Below are 20,527 nucleotides of genomic sequence, written 5' to 3' on the forward strand. Positions count from 1 at the left end.
GCCTTTTCACAGATTTTATATATATATATATATATATATATGAAATTGGGTTACAGAATGCCTCCCCAGTCCTCATCGTAAGTTTTATTTCATGAGAATTCTCTGTGGCCTCAGAATCAAAATGCTGGAAGGAAAAAGTTGACACTACTTTACATTCAGTGAGCTTGGCATTTCACTCAAGTAAGATGCCCTTCATTTCTAGTCATTTCTGTGAGCTCTTTAAGAAGATGGACCATGAAGACAGAGGGACAAGATGGGCATGAAGGAGAGGCAGACAAAAGGCCAAGTCCCCAGGCTGGCTCTTGAGCATTTCAAGCACCTGAACTTAATCTGTGTGACAGGAACGTGGTGTCATTTGATATGAATGCCACCAGCCACATACTTTTCTTTAAAAGCTTTTATACGCCCACCCCTGGCTCCCTCTATTATTCCAGCCTCAAAAGCAGAGGGTCAAGTTTTAACAACTCCGGTTACAAAAGGCCTGAGTGCTGGTTAGGGTAAAGGATATGTGTGTGGTGTATGTGTGTGTGTGTGTGTGTGTGTGTGTGTGTGTGTGTGTGTGATATTCTTGACTTTACAGCAATTATTTACCAGCTGAGTGACTGGGCCCCTGGTTTGCTTCAGGTGCTGTCTGCCAGCAGTTCACTGCCCAGAGTCTCAGTTTTCCTTATTACAACCATCTCTTGCTTCCTGTTTACCCTTGGTAAAGAGAGCAGGTTTCATGCCTGCAGGCCCACATTCCTTTGCTGAGCAGGTTTTCCAAGCCTCAGGCTACAGGTTTCACCCTCCCGTTGTAGCAAGCGAAGCATGTTGAAATAAAAAGTAAGCCCATCCAACACCCAACAACGGAAACCACTTGGGAAGCCGCACAACTGAACAGAATGTTTATATCATCCTTGCACGATTATTTGGAATTATCTTTATAGATACACTGTGACTGTGAGTATGTTCAGGAGTATAGAGCAAAAAAGGAGACTGAGGCAGAAGCTTTTTTTCCTACAAATTCTAATTTCTATCCTCATCCTATTCCATTTCCCCAACCCTCCCCATGCATATATGCACATGCACGCACACACACATACACACACACACTTTAAACTCTAGCTTAAGTGAATGACTCTTTGTCCAAGAACATCTTATACATGTTTGTAATTTGCAGCTTCTAATCATGTTTCTTTTACTTAAAATGTCTTTCTGCATCTGCTTTGATGGCTAAATCACTCTTGAGTTTCATTCACATCAAATGTTATCACATTTGTTAACTTCTGGACTTATCCTTTTTGCTGGGCTCTGATAGAACCTTTTGATTCTATCAACAGTATTTGTACATTAAATTATAATTTTTTAAGTACCATTTTTGCATTCTCCCTCTAGACTATAAATGTCTGGAGGGCAAAATCTGTTTTATTCTTCTTGCCATCCCCACAAGTAGGGCTTCCCTGGTGGCTCAGCGGTAAAGAATCTGTCTGCCAATGCAGGAGACACAAGTTCGATCCCTGGGTTCCAAAGAGCTCCTGGAGAAGGAAATGGCTACTCTAACATTCTTGCCTGGAAAATCCAATAGACAGAGGAGCCTGGCAGAATACAGTCCATGGCGTCACAAAAGAGTAAGACACAGCTCAGCAACTCAACAAACAACAAAATTCCAATGAGTATCCACTGCATTGCTCTGCATATATTAACAGTATGCCAGGTGGACACTTAACAAATATTTGTTAAGGAATGCCATGGCAATCCAATGGTTAGGACTCAGTGCTTTCATTGTCAAGACCAATGAAATTAGTCATTCAATCTAGGTTCAATCCTAAGTCAGGGAATGAAGACTCCAAAAGCCGAGCAGCCAAACAATTAAAATAACAAAAATAATCAAATAAATATTTGTTCAGTCTATGTGGTGGGAAACCAAGGGGTTAAGAATATAAAGTTACATTTGATTACTAAAATATTGGTTCAGTTTCATAATTCTCTCAAAAATAAGAAGAAAGATGCCAGACAAAAGTAAAAAAGGTTTGGTCTGTGGCTCACTTTGATTAGGCAATAGAGCATTCATGATCTATTCACTATTATTCTAAAGCTCTGGACTCAATCACTAGTTCCTCTCAACAAGACTCTCCCCACAATCAAAGAATCCATTAAGACAATGTGAAATCAAGTGCAGTAATCAGTTAGATCCTTGGTCTATAATTTGCTTAATAAATACTACTGTGTAACCTGTCTTCACTGATTAAACTCACTTTAATTGTTCCTGTAAATTGCAAGCCCTCCAAGCTTCATGTAGATTAAAGAATATATCACAAGATTCCTTTAACTGCCCCTTATCGATCATGCCTCTAATTATGGGTAGCCATAGCAATGGTGGCTTAAGTTAATTTTCAAAACATGGAGCTAGTCTTGAAGGTTCAAATTAGTCGAGATTCTGACCATTTAACTGGGCCTACGTAAGCGTCCAAAGAATGACCTCTTGATGTCAGAGGGCCAAAAACTCCACCCTCAGATCATGCTGATGCTGCCATTTTCTGAATATGCATACGAAGAAGCAGCAGTTAACTCAGGTATGCCTGCATGGAACACGGATCGCCTCAGCTTTTTCTTGCCTCCAATCACTTTTCTCCATGCCTCAGACCACCCTGCTTCTTTATCTCATAAATATCTCAAGCCTCTTGGGTTTGGGGAGGCAGATTGGAGATCTGTTCTCCTTTCTTCTCTTTTGGCTTCCTTAGGAAGAAATCCTTTCTCTGCAGAAAACCTCAGCATCTAAGTATTTGGCTTGCTGTGCATTGGGCAAATGAAACTAATTCCGTAACAAATGGTTAAAAGAAGAAAGATACGGCTAGAAGTTGCAAATATAAAGTGGATGAAACAATTAAGAATAACTGACCTTGGTTGTAAAAATATGATATCATATCCTACCTTATCATATATCATAGCCATGACTATGAATATGCACACACACATAGAGACTTCCTTCTGGTTTTTAGGCATTTCCTTGAGCATTAACAAATTATTTGAATGTGGAAATACAGTTATTATTATAAGACCTCAGTCAATTCACTTAACCACTGTAAGAACCTTCACTTTTAAAGTGGAGGTAGCATTCTGACCTCAAAGAATTTTTGTTAGTTGAATTACATGAAAACATGCAAACTGTAATCAATAAATATCATGTAATTACAACAAAGGTCCGTCTAGTCAAGGCTATGGTTTTTCCTGTGGTCATATATGGATGTGAGAGTTGGACTGTGAAGAAAGCTGAGCACCGAAGAATTGATGCTTTTGAACTGTCGTGTTGGAGAAGACTCTTGAGAGTCCTTTGGACTGCAAGGAGATCCAACCAGTCCATTCTGAAGGAGATCAGCCCTGAGATTTCTTTGGAAGGAATGATGCTAAAGCTGAAACTCCAGTACTTTGGCCACCTCATGTGAAGAGTTGACTCATTGGAAAAGACTCTGATTGGGGCCAGAGGAGAAGGGGACGACAGAGGATGAGATGGCTGGATGGTATCACTGACTCGATGGATGTGTGAGTCTGAGTGAACTCCGGGAGTTAGTGATGGACAGGGAGGCCTGGCATGCTGCGATTCATGGGGTCACAAAGAGTCGGACATGACTGAGCAACTGAACTGAACTAAATTACAAAATTTATATGAAATTATTATGTCTTGTAATAATAAAAGCAATACCAAAATTGTTTCTATTTTCACAAATGTTTATACAAGTAATGCAAAGTATGTGAACGCGCAGATTGAAAAAGTTGGTAAGGCTTGGAGGTAAGCAACAATATCTGGAAAGAGGCCACTTGACTATCATACTTATCAGATGTAGAAATGATGTAGAGTTAGTGAGACAGGTAAAAGAAGTAGTGAATTTTGACATAGTATTTCATAAATTGATGGGCATTTTTTAGATCAATGCTGAAGGACTTAGAGATAGTATGAATTTGAATTTGAATGCAATTTACCCATTAATGCTCCTTCCTCAGGTACCTTTTAGCCCAATCAATCCCATGACTCAGCTTTGCCCCGGTATTGTATGATCTGACAACTATTACCAGTTCAACTTTGTCTCCTGAGCTTCAAACAGACCTAAATTTCTAACTTCCTGGCAACCAGCTCAACTCCACATTTCATGAACATTTCAAACTCAACATGTCCTAAACAGAATCCCCATACCTACTCTTCTTTTAGTTCTCTCCATTTAAATTAATGGACTCACCATCTACCAAAACAGACTACCATCTTTGACTTCTTCTTCTCATTCACCTACCATATCCTATCAGTTATCTTCTTCCAGTGATATCCTGAATATCTCAAGATTTCTTCATCTCTCTCCATTCCTAGCACCCCTAATGTAGTTTAGGTACTTATATGTACCATATGAGCCAATACAATTATGGTGAGAAATACACAAGATTCAACTCCAGCTAAGCTATCTGTGTCTAAGACACTCCATGCACTTTCAACTGTCTCCACATCTTTGCATCTGATCCAAACTTCTTTTTCCGTTCTTTAATATTTATTTTAAAATCTTTGTATTTTTATCTGCTTCCTCTATTAAACAATGCCTTCCACAAAGGCAAGAATCTTGTCTCATTCATATTTGTATTCTTAATCACAATCATAATACCCACAACTTGTAGGTACTAGAAAACATTTGTCAAACAAAGAGATTCCAAGTGCTGTAGAATAAAAGACTCTGAGTAAAAACAAAAAAAAAAAAAAAATGAATTTTATAAATGTACTTTTAAAAAAAAATTATTCCATTAGATAGTAAATAATTTGAAATTTTTGACTGTGGAGAGCTCAGTTCCACATAATTTCCTCTCTTCTGCCATTGTGGGTTTCCTAAATTGAATTAGGGCTTCCCTCAAAACTCAGTTGGTAAAAAAAATCTGCCTGCAATGCAGAAGGCCCCAGTTTGATTCCTGAATTGGGAAGATCCCCTGGAGAAAGGATAGGCTACCCATTCCAGTATTCTTGGGCTTCCCTTGTGGATCAGCTGGTAAAGAATCTGCCTGCAATGTGGGAGACCTGGGCTCGATCCCTGGGTAGGGAAGATCCCCTGGAGAAGGCTACCCACTCTGGTATTCTGGCCTGAAGAAAGAGTCAGACAAAGAGTCAGACATGACTGAGTGACCTTCATTTTCAAATTGAATTAAATTGCTTCAGGTATTTCATTTAGTTACACACTTTCGCCATATTCTTTTACTTTTCCCTATTTCATTTACTAGAGAAATTTAAAAAAGGCAGTTTAAATCACCCTTTAAAAATTGTATTATACCAAAATATTCATATAAAAGGAATTCTATATCCCCAGAATTACTATTCTTATTTATACTTTTGCTTTAATATAACTGAGAATTAATCAAAGCCAATTTTGGAAAAAGTCCTAAACACAAATAACTTTGTGACATAAAAACCAACAACAAAAGAGAAAACAAGACACAAAGAACTGGATCAGAGCAGTCATCATCTCATATCCCAGACTGAGATCACTTGTTTTCTTAGAGATCTGGGACTCAGGGTGGCCTTTGACTAAGAAATGGTTTGGCAAATGAAGGTTCCAGACTGTTTATAGGAAGAAAAGAAGACTTTGAAAGAATAGTTGAATGAGAAAATCCTTAAAGAAAATACACTTAACAGATTCACAAAGTAGTTTGATTGACTGAAAACCAACCAATTAATCAACCACTTGCCCTGCTCATACCCATGTATGCACAAGTGTGTGTGCACACACACACACACACACACACACAAACACACACACCACCCCTATTCTTACTTCTATCTAAGGAGAGCTATATGAACCTCAAGTTTCCCTTGGCTGATAGGAAGTCTTGGGCAAAACGTAATGTTCCAGTCTACCAGCTGCATTCATGTATATTTAGGGGGTAGTTATTCTACCACATTACTTTGCCAAAAAAGGTTCATCTAGTCAAGGCTATGGTTTTTCCTGTGGTCATATATGGATGTGAGAGTTGGACTGTGAAGAAGGCTGAGCGCCGAAGAATTGATGCTTTTGAACTGTGGTGTTGGAGAAGACTCTTGAGAGTCCCTTGGACTGCAAGGAGATCCAACCAGTCCATTCTGAAGGAGATCAGCCCTGGGATTTCTTTGGAAGGAATGATGCTAAAGCTGAAACTCCAGTACTTTGGCCACCTCATGCGAAGAGTTGACTCATTGGAAAAGACTCTGATGCTGGGAGGGATAGGGGGCAGGAGGAGAAGGGGATGACAGAGGATGAGATGGCTGGATGGCATCACTGACTCGATGGACGTGAGTCTGAGTGAACTCCGGGAGTTGGTGATGGACAGGGAGGCCTGGCATGCTGCGATTCATGGGGTCGCAAAGAGTCGGACACGACTGAGCGACTGATCTGATCTGATCTGATTCTACCACAACCCCTTTTTTAAACTTTCTATCTTATATTGGAGTATAGCCAATTAACAAAGTTGTGATAGTTTCAAGTGAATAGTAAAGGGACTTAGCCATATGTATACATGTATCCATTCTCCCCTAAACTCCCCTCCCATCCAGGCTGCCACTTAACATTGAGCAGAGTTCCCTGTGCTATACAGTAGGACCTTGTTTTCACTCCCTTTTGATATTTTATTTTTCATCTTCCTTTTAAAGTATTCAATTTTATTTCTATATGGCAGAAAAAAATAAAGCACTATCAAGTATTAGAGCCATGCAGTGGTATTTCTCTGAAGGTAACAGAACTTGTTTTTCAGTCCTTTACCCTGTTCTTCCAGCAAAGAACACTCAGAGAATAAGTGCTTAAAGATACCAGGTACGAGAAATAAGAGAAGACTTGGCCCAGAAAGTGATGGATGCCATAACCAAAGCAGGTGGTATTTATTTTTGACTTGTAATAAAAAAGAGTGACTACTACTTCAAAATATATATTATATTAATTATTAGAACCAGATTCCCTTTAAAGGCAGGAAATGGCTTTGGAAACATACATTATTAAGTTCTTTCAGTTGGATTAACATGTGTTAAAAAAAAAAGAAACAGATAAATGACTCTGCACTTTAATAAGGAAGAGGAAAAGAACAGGAGTTTGGGGGAGAACAAGAGCAGGAAAGAGAAGACGAGATTCTGAAGCAATGCATCTGAGCATTACTGTTAATAATGTCTTTTAAAAATAAGATCCAATATTCCATCTGAAGGTCTGGGCATTATTGTGATGTACATTCCTATCGTATCTCCCAGAAGCTCTGAGTGAGTCTTCTCTCATGTATATGTCTTTGTGTCAGGGTTATGTTGTTCTATATGACTTTGGGTAGTTAAGAGTCAGACTAGGGGCTGATGTTGATGCTTGGGTTGAGGTATGGTGAATTAGGAGAATGACATAATCCATACAGTGAACTAATTTAGTGCCTTCAAGTGCTTGACATCAGAGGCAAACCTTGAGACCATAAGCCACTGAAGACATCTAAATAAATCTTAAAAAGACCCTTGCCTTTTGCTGAGAGCAGAATGGGATTCTAGCCAACTTCACTTATGTGTTAGAGGGAAAGAAGACCCCCCTCTAGCCTCTAATCACATATATTTTGCCTCCGATCCTTTTTGTAAAATAATGGATTTATCAATTAAAATTATTTGTTTATACACATACACACTTGCTTACATGAAGAAGTCTGTTTAAAATGAAGCAAGAAATAGAATATATGCCATCCAACCATAAAAGGACTTAAATGCAGACTGCCATATTTTGAATTTATAGCAAATAAAGAATTATGATATTCTAAAATGATGTGACAGCCTATAAAGATAAAATAGAAAGGACAGAGAAGGCAAGAATTTCAAAGCCCTTATGTATATTCTTATATATATATGGTTTTGTTGAAAATATAAAGGCTGATTTTTCACTGCATTTATAGCTCTGTTTTACTTTCTGACTATTCAGAGTGTCCAAGGACAGCTTAAGTCTCCCTGCTGCTGCTGCTAAGTCGCTTCAGTTGTGTCCAACTCTGTGTGACCCCACAGATGGCCTCCCACCAGGCTCCCCCGACCCTGGGATTCTCCAGGCAAGAACACTGGAGTGGGTTGCCATTTCCTTCTCCAGTGCATGAAAGTGAAAAGTGAAAGTGAAGTCGCTCAGTCGTGTCCGACTCTTAGCGATCCCATGGACTACAGCCTAGCAGGCTCCTCCGTCCACGGGCTTTGCCAGGCAAGAGTACGGGAGTGGGGTGCCGTTGCCTTCTCCATAAGTGTCCCTAGGAAAGTTGAAATAATAGTAGAAGGGGACCTCTCAGCTATCTGAGACAAATTTAAAATCTACTTGGGAAGATGAGATTTAAAGACATAAAAAATACTCTTAATTTCTTTATAATTTATGGAGCATTTATATATACTTTATCCCATTTAACCTTACAATGGCCCAGTGAGGTTCAGAGGAAAGGCAGTTGTTCATCATGTTCATTTTAGAGATAATACTACCAAGGCCTAGAGGAAAAAAGTAATTAAACATGATCACAGAGCTATATCTGACTTCCTACTTAACACTACTCTACATTCCTTCTCTGAATAAAATAATTATAATTTAATTATACACAGAAAATTCTATATACACTGTAAGCAATAGACATAGATGAACACAAGTATTGCAATTTTTCAACAATATTACACTATAATTTTTGCTAAGAAATTAGCAAGAGGAAATAGCATCATATGGTTAATATAAATACAATGCATTCTTTCTAATAAAACAGCTCCACTGTTTACTAAAAAAAATTCTATAAACCTATTATAGCTTTTGTCTATATAAAACCCAGGCTGAATCTTATCATTTTTTTAACAGTACATGTTTTTAAAGCACATAGATTCTCCACAAAAACTAATTTAAGAGTGATGCCCAAGCTGCCTCCTACCTTGCAAATTTCACGAAACTTCTCACTTGTGTATTTCATAGGGTGCTCAGTGAAGGTAGCAAAAGGCATCTCAGTGGACCACGGATTCCAGCGGACTAACAGTGACTGTTGCTCAGGACTCCCCCAGTAGATCCTAAGGCCTTCTCCTTGTCTCCTGCAAGAAAGAAGCTTTCCCTTAGATTAGTCATCTTCATTAGATTAAACCAAAAAAGAAAAGGATGCAAAGGAAATATACCACCCCAGTCAGCCTTTGTATTGATGCTGAGATAAGAGGCTGACCTACCAACTAGCTGAATTCTTCCAAGGAATTTAAGAAGAAAGACAAGGATGGATTTGGTCTCAAACATGATGAGTGAGGGACAGAGAGGCCTGGTGTGCTGCAGTCCATGGGGTCGTGAAGACACAACTTGGCAACTGAACAACAACAACATGATGAGTTCAAGGTGTTGTTGAGAATTCTGTAGGTTAATGCTTGGTTGGAAATGTTACTCTGGTGTTCTGGACAGAAACCAAGGCTGGAAATAAGCATACTGAAGTTATGCCAATATTCTGATGGTCAAAGCTAAAAGAGAAAGGAAGAAAGAAGAGTCAAGGTGGCAGGACAGGAATCGAAACATGGAAGACATAGTCAACATGGGAGATGGTTTCAAGGAGAAGGAAGATAATAGCAACTACAGAATCTACCAAGCAGTAAAACCAGGCAACAAATGACTGAGAAAAGACATTGGGACTTCTGTAGAAGAAGGGTATGTTTGATCTTTAAGAGAACTGATGGCCAATTTAAAATGCCCTGTGACCTCAGCTTTTATGTCTCCTGGTTCTCTGTTCTCTGCACACATTTCATCCACCAGAATTGCAGCAACACACATGCCAGAGCTTTGCCTGGTCACAGTTCTGATCCACAGTATGTGGGAGGCACCACTGTCTTTTAGAGGCCAAGCCCATTTAGTAAACCCAAGTGCAGAGCAAGAGAAAGTAGGTTTGGGAGTGATGATAGGAAGGGAGTTGTGGGAGGGGAATGTGGTCTCACTGAATAAGAAGTCTGTAATCTCTGTGGCCTCTTCTTTTTGCCGGTACCCTTCAGAATTTACAGTTTGTGGTTTTAGACATTTCTGAATGCAAAGAGGTCCCTGGAGGTTAAGCCAATCTCAGGTGCTTTGCATTCGACAAGCTTTAAAACTAAGTTACCTGTAATTCTAAGCAGCCCCATGGAACATCACAGAGCTCTCATTTCTTCTAGAAATTAAATCCTGGGATCTAGAAGGAAAAACCAGAGCTCAACTATGATACCTTCACAAAGCTGTCACTTCCTGTATTAAGGATAGATTCCTTTAGGAATGTCATTGTGGTTTTCAAATGTTTATCCATGTAGAGATGTGTATAAACACAACCTCACACCTACATATAAAACACCCCAATTGGCCTCAGCTTCTTTTACAAAAGGGAAGTAAGAAAAGAGCCTGGAACATTCTGCTGCCCAATTCTCAGATTTTTGATGATTCTATCTGAAGGCTGATATCCAGCCTTTTTTTTTTTTTTTTTTGTCCTTAATCGTTTGCCCAGGAAGGAGAAAAAAAGAAAAGAGAGAAAAATTAAAATATCATTGAATATCACTAAAGTTCCCTTTTTGCTGCTTCATTTTCTTAGCTGCTATACTGGCTTCCTTGATGGCTCAGAGGGTAAAGAATCTGCCTGCAATGCAGGAGACACAGCAGATGGGGTTCGACCCCTGGATACAACAGATCCTCTGGAGGAGAAAATGGATACCCACTCCAGTATTCTTGCCTGAAAACTCTCATGGCCAGAGAAGCCTTGTGGCATTCAGTCTATGGGGCTGCAAAAGAGTCAGACACGACTGAGTATACACACTGGATATTTATCTCTCCCCTGACCCTCCCGTACTTTACTTCATTCCTTTTTTTCCCTGGCCTGATAATAAGCCTTAAACTCAATGAATATTCTATGTATGCTGGTTAATGGAGCATTGTGGCTCGAGTCCATTAAAATAAATTGCATGATGCAATTATTTACTACTTCATATGTTGATTCATGTACTAGGTGCAATTTTCCTTTTATCCAAAGGGGATGAAAATTTGCCAAGATAGCTTTCCCAGTAAACATAGTTTATATTCTTTCACTTTAGGGAAACCCCCAAAGGAAGTTTAAAAGCATGAAATTCAACAGGGACCCTATTTCTAAGCAACCGATCAATTTGAGTGTGGCAATGCCTTTCAGAGATGTAGTACACTACTTCTAAATAGACAAGTTCAGCCAACCTTCTCTCCTGAACTCCAGGGGTGATAGCTGGGAAGAGAAATCTACAACTGAGCAGTTTCTCTAAAGGTAAAACTAAGGTGGCATTTCTCAGCAAATCTTTTAGAACTAGAGTGCCATAAAAATCTATCATATTCTGTCAAACATCATTGAGGCAACTGTGGAGAATATGACCAGGAATGCTTTATTAAACAGTTATATGTGGTACCATGGGAGTGGTCATCCGAGGGGAGAGAATAGAATAAAAAATGCAGCAAACAAGAAGTCAGGGAGTACTGAGGAAGAGTCTTGGTTTTGACACTTAATGCTGTGTGACTATACAGCCAAGCTCATTTCTCTTTCTGAATCTCAATTTCCCCATCTTTCCTTCAGGGTGTCTCCATATGGTGATATTTCATGACCTCAGTAACTCTGTGTAGATGGTGTAGACAGCTATTGTCATGATGCTACTAGCATTACCCAGTCAAGGACATACAAGATCTACAAGAAACCTATGGATTGTGGCTTCTTTAGTTTAGGAGCATCAACTTAGCCCCACTGAGGAGAACACATCTTCTGCTGCAAAACCCTCACCCAGTATTGTTCCCTCACTCCTCAGGAACTTTAGCACCTACCACAATGTTTTACAAACATGGGAAAGAACAAATCAGGCACCTTGCGGTGGAGCAATAGTTTAAGGTTTATAAACTGTAGAATCTCAGAGCCCAAAGGGCTTTTGGAAGATAGAACCGAGTGCCTTCTTTCTGGAGATGAGAAAACTGAGTCTTAGAAAGGACCAAGGCTTGCCTGAAGCATCACTACACACGGGGTGACCTGGTGAGAGCCCTGGTCTCTCAAGATTCCATTTAGGGGTCTTTTCACCATCCTGGGCTATAGTTACAAAATACCTCCCAAGTTAAGCTCCTGCCATTACACAATGCAGCATCATTTCCAACAGACACAGAGATAAAAGAATTGCCTAAAGGAGCCAGCCGTAATCTGTGGGCACAAAGCCTGCCCAGGGATCCCAGCTAAAGGTCAGAAAGCCCTGTCTCAAAAGGAGCTGTAAATTTTTATATACTCTTTTAACATTAGCAATTATGAGATTATAGGAAAATAAGTTAGCCCTAGAAGTATAGGGGGAATTTATAAAAATGTTATGTCACCAGGGTGAGAAGACTGGGTCTTTCTCATTGAGCTGCTCTGTTCAAATTAATCAACATGGGAGCATAGTCCCAGATAAATAATGCCAAAATCAAATTATTTAGCAAAGAAAATATGATAGCATTTTCAAAAACATACTCTAAGGGTAAACTTTGGCTTTCACTAGTTCTATGCCTTTGGACATTTCACATTACCTTTCTGATAGTTCAGTTCAGTTCAGTTGAGTTGCTCAGTCATGTCCGACTCTTTGTGACCCCATGAATAGCAGCACACCAGGCCTCCCTGTCCATCACCAACTCCCGGAGTTCACTTAGACTCACGTCCATTGAGTCGGTGATGCCATCCAGCCATCTCATCCTCTGTCGTCCCCTTCTCCTCCTGCCCTCAATCCCTCCCAGCATCAGAGTCTTTTCCAATGAGTCAACTCTTTGCATGAGGTGGGCAAAGTATTGGAGTTTCAGCCTCAGCATCAGTCCTTCCAATGTACACCCAGGACTGATCTCCTTTAGGATGGACTGGTTGGATCTCCTTGCAGTCCAAGGGACTCTCAAGAGTCTTCTCCAACACCACAATTCAAAAGCATCAATTCTTCAGCGCTCAGCTTTCTTCACAGTCCAACTCTCACATCCAAACATGACCACTGGAAAAACCATAGCCTTGACTAGACAGACCTTTGTTGGCAAAGTAATGTCTCTGCTTTTTAATATGCAGTCTAGGTTGGTCATAACTTTCCTTCCAAGGAATAAGCGTCTTTTAATTTCATGGCTGCAGTCACCATCTGCAGTGATTTTAAAGCCCAAGATAATAAAGTCTGTCACTGTTTCCACTGTTTCCCCATCTATTTCCCATGAAGTGATGGGACCAGATGCCATGATCTGTTTTCTGAATGTTGAGCTTTAAGCCAACTTTTTCACTCTCCACTTTCACTTTCACCAAGAGGCTCCTTAGTTCTTATTCACTTTCTGCCATAAGGGTGGTGTCATCTGCATATCTGAGGTTATTGATATTTCTCCCGGCAATCTTGATTCCAGCTTGTGCTTCTTCCAGCACAAGCTTGAAGCATTTCTCATGATGTACTCTGCATATAAGTTAAATAAGCAGGGTGACAATATACAGCCTTGATGTACTCCTTTTCCTATTTGGAACCAGTCTGTGGTTCCATGTCCGGTTCTAAGTGTTGCTTCCTGACCTGCATATAGGTTTCTCAAGAGGCAGGTCAGGTAGTCTGGTATTCCCATCTCTTTCAGAATTTTCCACAGTTTATTGTGATCCACACAGTCAAAGGCTTTGGCATAGTCAATAAAGCAGAAATAGATGTTTTTCTGGAACTCTCTTGCTTTTTCCATGATCCAATAGATGTTGGCAATTTGATCTCTGGTTCCTCTGCCTTTTCTAAAACCAGCCTGAACATCAGGAAGTTCACGGTTCACATATTGCTGAAGTCTGGCTTGGAGAATTTTGAGCATTACTTTACTAGTGTGTGAGATGAGTGCAATTGTGTGGTAGTTTGAGCATTCTTTGGCATTGTCTTTCTTTGGGATTGGAATGAAAACTGACCTTTTCCAGTCCTGTGGCCCTTGCTGAGTTCTCCAAATTTGCTGGCATATTTAGGTAACCACAAGTTCATGAGGGACAAGAGGATAATAGATGAAAAAATGTTTTGTACACTGGAAGGTTCTGTCCAACTAGCAAATATTAAATTCCTATCATGTAGCATAATGCTTGCTGGGTATTGTTAGAGGCTGTCTTTCTTTTTTTTTTTTTTTTTTGACTGTTATGAGCAATTTTATAAAAAATATTTTGATAGAAACAGGTGAAGTTCACTTCACAGGAAATAAGATAAAGAATATGACCAGGTTTAATCAGAACATTACCTGAGTCTTCAGCGCAGAGGTGCTAAAGTCTTCTATGCGTTACTTCACCTGTTAATCCCTTTTCCTCCATCTGATTCTGAGTCCCAGGGTATTTCTTATGTGTTCTGCTTCTGCTTCACACAAGTGTATTGATGTATATAATTTCCTGTGCATGCTCAGTCACTTCAGTTGTGTCCGACTCTTTTCGAATTCATGGACTGTAGCCCACCAGGCTCTTCTGTCCATGGGATTCTCCAAGCAAGAATACTGCAGTGGGTAGCCATGCCGTCCTCCAGGGGATCTTCCCAACCCAGCAATGATGGAACCCACGTCTCTTATGTCTTCTGCACTGGCAGGTGGTTTCTTTACCATTAGCACCACCCGGGAAGCCCATATGATTTCCTACTTAGACTTAAATCCATCAGAGAGCCTCTCATTCACCTTATGACAACCTTTCAATTCTGTTCTTCAGACTGAATAAGCACAGTTCTGTAAAACTTTTCTAATAGATTAAAAATCATCTTTTAAATCACCTTAGAGATGGTTCTCTGCAACATTCCTAAGTTTTCTATCTTCAATTCCATGATTTAATCAGCAAATTCTCTCTGTGGTATATTATCAGGAGTAGAGAAATGGATAGGGTTCAATCCCTGAACTCTAGTGAAAGTGAAAGTGTTAGTCACTCAGTCGAGTCCAACTCTTTGTGATCCCATGGACTGTAGCCCACCAGGCTCCTCTGTCCATGGGATTCTCCAGACAATAATACTGGAGTGGGTTGCCATTTCCTTCTCCAGGGGATCTTCCTGACCCAGATATCAAATCCAGATCTCATGCATTGCAGGAGGATTCTTTATCACCTGAGCCACTAGGGAAAGTCTGAACTCTAGTAGCCCATGATCTTTTACTTTTGTCTGCTTCCCAGGCCTAAATAGGCACAGAAACCTGAATGTCCCATTACAGAAGCGCAGACTTTCACCTATTACAACTTATTGTGTTACCACTTTCTATCCTCAAAGAAACCAGCTGGATCTGGCCTCCATTACCACAGAAGTGGAAACAAGAAGGTATACATTTCACTTCTGGTAAATTTCAAAACCTCACAGAAAGGTACAGAAGTAGAAGAAAAAACCCATTAGGACTCATAAGAACTTGGTAGAGGAAGAGGGTATATAACAGCTAAGGATTGTTAGGATCCTAGTATGACTGAGTTGGAAGGCTTTTTAGAGGCGAGTTTCTAGTTCTAGCATTTTATAGACATAAAAACTGAGGGCCAGAATTTTCAAAGACCAGAGTTCTTCCTTTAGTCATGTTAATTACATATTTGACTCAGTGACTCAGACGCAGAATTCTACTCAAATACAGTTGCAGGCAGGGTGGAAGGCCCAAGCAATTACTACTTTAAATCATCACAGCAGCCCAACAGATTTTTCCTCCTCCACCAAAAAAAAGCAAAGGCATATTGAAGAGAGGAGGCTTATACAGGAGAAGCTATCCTACAAGGTCCAAACGACCAATCATGGAAAACAAATATGGTTTAACAACACAAAAAGGAGTTCAAGTTCAATGGAGGGAAAACTTGCTTCAATTACAAGCTTTTTGAGACATGAATTATTTTTGTCAGAAAGACTCCTCTCCTTTAAGTCATTTTTAGCTGAACTAGAAAAACATGCCAACCAGTCTGGGTTAATTTGCTCATTCCACACATTTTTTCTGTCCTCGGAGAAAACTGTGCGTCCTTTTGCACAATGCGATACAGTCAACATCCTTTCCCAGGACGACCCCCACCCCTGCAGCTTCTATCCAGGCTTTCACAGATGCTGTGCCGAGGTATAAAGTATCTGTTTAAAGCACCGAATGAGGAGGCCAGTACGCAGAAAGAGAGACATGGCGGCTTCCATGACTACCTCCGTCAGCCGCCCCTCCTTCCTACTCATCTCAAATCTCAAAGCTCCACCACAGAATTAAAAACATAGCTCCAGGCGGCAAACCGAGATTTATGAGGAAGCGCAGACATTAACTCTTGCTCTAAACGCAGGGCGTGTGCTTGTAAGTAGGGGTGAGCAAACAGAGGGAGGCCGCGCAGGAGGAGAGGGGCGGGCGGGCAGCCAGGGGGAGAGGGTAGTTCAGAACAACACAGTGTGTTTTCTAAACGGCTCCTTTTCCCTACCTCCCGGTCTGTATTGTTACAAGGCAGGTTTCTAGGCCCCTGAAACGTTAGTCCCTTGCTTATTTAATCTGCACAAAAGCAGGACCGGGGTTGGCACCCTGGAGGGTATTCAATGCTCCTCTGCTCAATGAATGACCTCAGACGAAATATTTTCCATGACAAGAACCCAAAAGACGCTGGCACAGAGTCAGACAATAAGATCTGCAGAACGTGTTTACATTCTCTCCGTGTCCCCAGGCTGTTCCAAACCCATAGGCAGGTGCTGCCTTTATCTGCTCTCTTTGCTCACCTGGCTCCCTCCCACAAGTTTCCAGGGCCCTGGGCTCAGGGAGATTAACCATTTATTGGCATGGGGAATCAAGAAAGTTTGTTTCATGACAGAGAGGTCAATGATAAAGCAATAAACAGACCAACAATGTCTATAAAGAGAGAACTCAGGAGTAGTGTGGTGCTGGGACAGTAATTCTGAGTACAGTTAGGAGGCCTGCATTCAAAAGATGGATCTATTTGCTGAATAACTTAAAATATTTTCTTTTGTCTGGGCTCCAAGGGTCCTCTGTGAAACCAGATAGTTGAACTAGATCATTTCTAAGGTTCTTTTAAAGCCCATTAAATTATATCTGTGCAGAAAGACCAAAACAATGTTTATTACAGTTAGGGCTTCCCTGATGGCTCAGCAGGTAAAGAATACACCTGCAATGCAGGAGACACAGGCGATGCCGTTTGGATCCCCGAGTCAGGAAGATCCCCTGGAGGAGGAAATGGCAACTCACTCCACTATTCTTATTTGGAAAATTCCATTGACAGAGGTGCCTGGTGGGCTGTAGTTCTACGTGGTCACAAAGAGCTGGACACGACTGAGCACGGCGCACAGCATAGCACACTTTCTGAATGTTTGCATCCCCGCAGAAAAGTGAAAGTCGCTCAGTTGTGTCCGACTCTTTGTGACCTCATGGACTATACTGTCCAGGGAATTCTCCAGGCCAGAATACTGAAGTGGGTAGCATTTCCTTTCTCCAGGGGATCTTCGCAACCCAGGGATCAAACCCAGATCCCCCACATTGTGAGCAGATTCTTTACCAGCTGAGCCACAAGGGAAACCCCTTGCATCCCCCCAGAATGTCTGTGTTAAAATCCTAAGCCCAAGGTGATGAAATTAGGGAGTGAAGCTTTGGGAGGTTAGGTCATGAGGGCCAAGGTCTCAGGAATAGGATTAGTGCTTTTATAAAAGAGACCCCAGAGAGGAGCTTCATCCTTCTGTTACGTGAGGACACAGAGAGAAGGCATCAGGTATGAGTCAGAAAGCAAGCTGTCACTGGATGGTGAATCTGCTGGCACCTTGATCTTGGACTTCCTGGGTTCCAGAATTATGAAATAAATTTGGGTTGTTTACAAAATACTCAGTCTCTGGTGTTTTGTTATAATAACCTCAAAAGACTAAGACACTTTTATTATAAAACAATAAAGGCATTGGATTAGATACCCTCTAGAAGACACTCCAACAATGCACATGTCTAGCATTTCTGACCAGAAAGAGACAAGGATTATCTACTTGTGGGTTTCACTTAAATGACGTACAGAAATATTTCACTTTCCAGAATTGATATGAATGGATTATTTGGGTGGATATCATTTTAAAACTTACATTCTTATTTTCTTACACAATTTATATTAAAAATACCTAATTCTTTTATGGCTTAATAAAAATCATCGTGAACCCTAGATTTTAAGACATGAAAGGGATTTAATATTTGTGTGTGTCCTATGTCCTTCACTGCTTAATTTTGCCAAAACAGAGACTGAAGTTTAGAAGGGTACCTAGACGAATATTCAGACCTCCATAATACTTGCTATCCTCTAATGTTTTCCTTTATGAAGGTCAATTGTTATATATGAATAGTAAGGCTCTTACTCAAGCTCTAAAAGAGTCTGGACTGCGAAGTTTATTAGTTCTTATATCGGCTGTCTCTTCTCTCACCATCAGGCAGTCATTTCTCGCTGTTATCAATATTCCTGACTCCAGCAGTTCTTCTTTCTAATTTGCCATTTCTATACTTCTATTGACAGGCTAACTAGGAATGCATTCCTATTGGAGTCACGGGTAAATAATTAAACAAACAAAAAACCCTCTTTCTCAGGCCTTTTCCTAAAGGGAAATGTGTCCATTTTATAACAAAAGCTTTGGTTTCACAGTTGCCACTTAAATGGAAAGTTAATCCCATAAAGTAGAGAGTAAATTAGTTTTAGATAAAGGAGAAGAAACTGGTTCTTTTAGTCTTGGGCATCTAAATGCTCATGTTTTAGAAGTTCCATTTGGTGCTCCATGCTTGTCAGGGTAAAACAAATTGTGATCCTAGGATTCAAAATGATAACCTGCTTGCCACTGATGAAAATGACATGGAATTTGTCATCCTTAGAGACATACTCTGGTAGACTAGTGTTATAGTCTTTACTAGGAGCCTCATATTCTGATTCTTCCTTCAAACCTTTTAGACTATAACTCCCACAATATTTAACAATTGCTCTGAATGTCAACTTTGTCAGCAAATCCCCATTAACATTCCTCTATAAAGTTCAGAGAAATTATTCTGGATAAATTTGTAAGTAAGACTGAGTTAGGAACAGTCCCTAAGAGTTGAATCAAAGAAGTTTTCGTTTGTTTAATACATGTTTACAAATCTTCAACTTTGTGCTAAGTACCATGCAAAGAGTTTGAAGAACACATAACAAGTCTTCAAGAAACTCTAGAATAGCTTTGTAAAGCAGGTAGTCTTTAAGCTGGGGTTTGATGGATGTGAGGACTTTGATAAGTCAAGAAGGTGATTGAAAAAAAATAGCATTAAGTACACTGAAGACAGAGGAAATCATGAGAGCTAAGATCCAGTTGGGTTGAGGGTAGAGGAGAGAATCAGAGAAACAGAATATTTAATGTATGTATCATGATTTGTATTTTTATAATGTTCTTATTTCCACATGTGCTACATATAAATCATATAAGTAATGGAATATCACTAAACCATGAAAAATAATGAAATAATGTCATTTGCAGCAACATGGATGGACCTAGACATTATCACACTCAGTGAAGTAAATCATACAGAGAAAGACAAATACCTTTGATATCACTTGTATGTGGAATCTAAAAGGAAATGATATAAACAAATTCATTTAAAACAGAACAGACTCACAGACAGAGAAAATAATCTTATGATTACTCGAGGGCAAAGGGTGGGGATAAATTAGGAATTTAGGATTAACAGATACATACTACCATATATAAAATAGATAAACAGTAAAGACCCACTGCATAGCATAGGGAACTATACTCAGTATCTCATAATAACTGATAATGGAAAATAACCTGAAAAAGAATACATTTGTGTGTGTATATATATATATATATATATATAAACAATCTTTTTCCTGTACAGCAGAAACTAACACCTTTTTACAAAATAAAAATGTTATACTATAAATAACAGCCATACCTCTATCAATTAAAAAATAAGAGGCATTTATCCCAACCAGCATTAATTCTTAGGTGCTTTGATGCTTTTGAATTGTGGTGCTAGAGAAGACTCTTGAGAGTCTCTTGGACTTCAGGGAGATCAAACCAGTCAATCCTAAAGGAAATCAATCCTGAATATTCATTGGGAGGACTGATGCTGAAGCTCCAATACTTTGGCTACTTTATAGGAAGAGCCAACTCATTGGAAAAGACACTGACGCTGGGCAAGACGGAGGGCAGGAGGAGAAGGGGGAGGCAGAGGATGAGATCGCTGGATGGCATCACCAACTCAATGGACATGAATTTGAGCAAACCTAGGGAGATAGTGAAGGACAGAAGAGCCTCTCTCATGCTGCAGGCCATGGTATCACAAAGAGTAGCACATGACTTAGGGACTGAAAAACAACAATCCCAACCAGCGGTTCATTCCCCCATAAGCCAATGTAAAGACAGTCATTTTGGAGCTCACATTTTCATTTGTACTCTCTTTATCTGAATTAAGTCACCCTCTGCTTTTCACCACAGTGCTCACACAACCAGCTCAGAAAGTTAAAGGGACTTCCAGATGCCTCTCAAATACAGAAATACTTTCCCAGCCTGACATTCAAGGCCTCAAACAGTACAATACTGGAAGTGAAACAGCATTAATTTCCAGTATTTAAAGCCAGAACTCCTCAAGTCTCTAACCAAACAATTCAGCTTGCGGAG

The 20,527-nt window shown here is 40.0% G+C and overlaps 1 protein-coding gene across 4 annotated transcripts in view; it reads right to left on the bottom strand.

Moving 5' to 3' along the window:
- TPRG1 (tumor protein p63 regulated 1) overlaps positions 1 to 20,527 on the bottom strand; it is a 239,388-nt gene that overhangs the window by 13,651 nt on the left and 205,210 nt on the right. For all 4 annotated transcript variants that reach the window (XM_044943647.2, XM_044943648.2, XM_006068957.4 and 1 more), the window contains one exon: positions 8,875 to 9,028. In XM_044943647.2, coding sequence (XP_044799582.2) covers positions 8,875 to 9,028 — 154 coding nt within the window. The remainder of the gene's footprint in view (positions 1 to 8,874; positions 9,029 to 20,527) is intronic.

This window comes from Bubalus bubalis, chromosome 1 (assembly GCF_019923935.1).
Source record: "Bubalus bubalis isolate 160015118507 breed Murrah chromosome 1, NDDB_SH_1, whole genome shotgun sequence".
In the NCBI taxonomy this organism is placed as follows: domain Eukaryota; kingdom Metazoa; phylum Chordata; class Mammalia; order Artiodactyla; family Bovidae; genus Bubalus; species Bubalus bubalis.